At 31.4% G+C, this 3,546-nt stretch overlaps 1 protein-coding gene across 1 annotated transcript; it reads left to right on the top strand.

Annotated features, from left to right (window-relative positions):
- Positions 1–443: 443 nt before the first annotated feature.
- On the top strand, positions 444–1,442 carry LOC108968606 (RAC serine/threonine-protein kinase-like; the record flags this gene model as incomplete). Its single annotated transcript, XM_018932724.1, is given in 1 exon segment — positions 444–1,442. A coding segment is annotated over 1 exon segment (81 nt), but the record flags the coding sequence as incomplete, so codon positions are not given.
- Between the last annotated feature and the right edge of the window lie 2,104 nt (positions 1,443–3,546).

Here is a 3,546-nt window from a genome sequence, read left to right on the forward strand (position 1 = left end):
AACCAGCATGACAAAGTTCAGAGCCTAAATGAAAAGCCAACCTGTGATATTGCAATGATCCCACGAATCCCATTACCGTTGGGTTTAAGTAACCGGAACATACCCGGATTTTTATTCAGCCAAAAACTCTCAACTCTGCACTATGCCTCGAAATAACTTTAGGAATGTTTTCTGCCGCTACAACAACAACGGTAGAGTCACCGAAAAATTTTTTCAGTGAGAATTGCTGTAGCTTATACTACAAACCTTTTGCTCAAAATCAAGTTTTCGTGCAGAAGCTACCTTTATTTGTAAAGGACAATCCCGTTAACCTGCTTAGCGTTTTTCTTGTTCGTGTTTTAAGACGGCTAGTGTCAAAAAAAAGTGTACATAGCCTAATTTTATTCATGTATATATAATATAATTAATTAAATAAATATCTCTCATATTTTCCACACCAACAGTTCAGCTACCAGGACATGGCATCCACATTAGGTAATTCATCGCACATCAGCAGCTCGGCTGGTCTTGCATCGATGCAATAGAATCGAATAAAATGCGTATGACGTTATAATCGCCAACGTCGTTACCAATTTGTTGATCGTCCTTATGATCATTACTGCCATCATTGTCATCAGCATCATCGTCATCCATATTTTGAGAAGCAACATCAGCAACAACAACAAAAACAACACCAACTGCAAAAAAACCAAGAAACAAGCAAATCAAGTGAAGCAACCACAATTGCTGTTGAAAGCAAATTCCGTAACGTCGATGCTGCCGCAAGCCAAGTCACCGCCACAGCGCGCATACCAACACCAGATGAAGAACAAAAACAATATTGTTTTGTTTTGTTATCAAAACTGTTAGCGCTCGCTTAGTTTGCGTGCTGCAGCATCTCTTCTACTACTAAGGCAACGTGAAATAATTGCATGATAACGGACTACAACAACGCGATGTGTATATGCACTTGTCAAATGTGTCTGAGCGTCCACCGACCGGTGATTCATTGGCCGCATTTTCATTGCATTGTAAGCGTGTGTATTTTTTACGTTTTTCACTGGCGCTGCGTAGTTGTGGCGGTGACTGCAGCAGTTCTTGAGATACTTACTGTGACAGTAGCAACAACAACAACAAAGAAAGTAAACAAACAACAAATATATAGCAATGGCAGTAGTGGACGTAATGGCGCGCACAGCCACATCAGCGAAATGAACAGCAAAAACCACATGATAAAGAACAGTTTATATAATTATAATACAATTTAAAAGTAAAAATAATAAATAAAAAGTTTAAACCGCTAAAATACATATACATACATCATATATTATATACATATATAAATATAATTATAATAATAATGAAACGGCAACAATTACTGCTACAACTACCAATATTAGTACATATTGCAACTACAACTACTACTATTAAATACAAACTAAATAAAAGTAATACCATTAAAACAAAAAATACAAACCAATAAATAAACATAATTTATTTTGTACACTACAGTTACGATTGCAACTACAATAATAACTGAAAATAAAATTACAAACAAAAAACACAAGAAACATCAAGCGATAATTTAATAAGTGCATACATACTACAATTTATTATTATATACATATATACAAGAAATAAAAAATAAAAATAAAACTACAAAAGGTAATAAATTTAAAAATAAAATAAAATTTATAACTGCGAAAATGGTTAAAGTTAGTTATAAACAAATTATATATACATACATACATACTACTATTATAAAAATATAAATGAAACAATTTAAATAAAATAACTAGTTAATTTAAAGACTCTTTCTGTGCTGCACTGCTATTATTTCGGTTTTCTCAAAATAATTATGCAACTAATGTACAAAACCCAAAACAGCAACAAACACAAAATTTAACTAAACACACATATATACATACATACATCTACATTTACCTATATGCGCGCATACTTTTGTAAACTCTGCAATTTTTTGTTTGTTTTGACTGTCACAAAAACTTTTTTGTTTATACTTTTACATTAAAAACCGTTAAACCGTTGTGCTGTACGCTTTAAATTAATGATTTATAGACGATTTTTACGTTTCTTACACAACATTTTTCCATATTGAGTTACTATGTAACATTTATGTGAGTATACACACACATACACACACCAACAAAAAATAAGCAAAAAACCAAACATAAACAAAAAGCAAAAGCAGTTATCTATAAAGTTGCCAAGGCAGTAGAAAAAAGAAACGAAAAGTTAATAAAGGATGCTACTACAAAAATATGTAAATTATTTCAAAATTTGCTAAACATTTTTGTAATATTTAAAGCAACACAACAAAAAAAAAAGAAAGCACCCGAAATGGCCGACACCAAAAACAATGCTGGAGCATCAATTTTTTGCAGCGTTGCAACGTGATATTTTAAAAGCTGAATGCGTTCCAATGCCTGCTTCGGATGAGCAATGCGTGGTATAAGCGCTTCGATTTTCTTTACATTTGACGTCGAACTCAGTTTAGCGCGGCAATGAGTGGATATTACAGCGCTGCTGTGGTCGTGGGCCATTGCAAGGCAAGCATATACCGTTAGTACGATAGAATGATACAAAAACAAAGAAAAGTAAAAAAAAAAACATTTTTTAGCAAACGTAATGTACAAACAGCGAAAATATATAATTTAACTGCGACCATGCCACAAGCATAGTTAAATATCAACTAGCGTAAATAGGTTATCAATTGTGTAATTTGTTTGATTCAAAAAAAGAAAATACAATAATAAAATGTGAAAAAAAAAATTCTCCCGTACAACACAAATGTTGAAACATTCACCAGTTGTAAATGTTATTGGTTTGTTTTCCTTATGCTCATTTCAAAATATAACCACAGTACAAGCATATATATACATACATACATATTTTTTACCGTCATTTGTCGTTATTAGTTTCAAAAATATTATAATTTTTTGGAATTCTAAAATATTTGTTACAGCGTTGTTGTGCGCTCTACAACAAACATTTAAAATAAAACAAAAATTAATTAAAAAATTTCATATGTCTGAATAAAATAAACTCAAAACTACACCAAGCATTTCGAAAGTTTTAAGCAGTTTTGAGTGGCATCGTTATAAAACTTCTTTTGTGTTTTTTTTTTCTGATTTTCAATAGGCAAAAAGTTGATTGAGGTTATCTTAAATATAAATGTTGCAACCTAACCTTACTTTCGACGTAGTCTGTGTTGTGCTTTGCACAATTTTAAATACATTTCGAACGAAGCTTTCTGCAACTAAGTATTTTTGAAAAACTATACGTTTAGATTTGCTTTTTTATTTTCGAAATCAATGCCGAAAAATGCCCAAAGCGCACATTTTTGACATTTCTTTTTAAACATTTTTGAAAATCATGGATGTTATCATGATTAAAGCTTTTTCGAATATTCGCTTATATTTCGAAAATCACAACCCGCTATGGGTATACTACTTCAACATTTCATTTAAAAAGTCACAAAAAATTTCGAATTAAATAAGAAAATTCCGAAAATTTCTTCTTTTTAGTTCGAAACTTTAATTTTAA

Source organism: Bactrocera latifrons, unplaced genomic scaffold, assembly GCF_001853355.1.
Source record: "Bactrocera latifrons isolate USDA-ARS-PBARC rearing strain unplaced genomic scaffold, ASM185335v1 scaffold_2200, whole genome shotgun sequence".
Lineage (NCBI taxonomy): Eukaryota > Metazoa > Arthropoda > Insecta > Diptera > Tephritidae > Bactrocera > Bactrocera latifrons.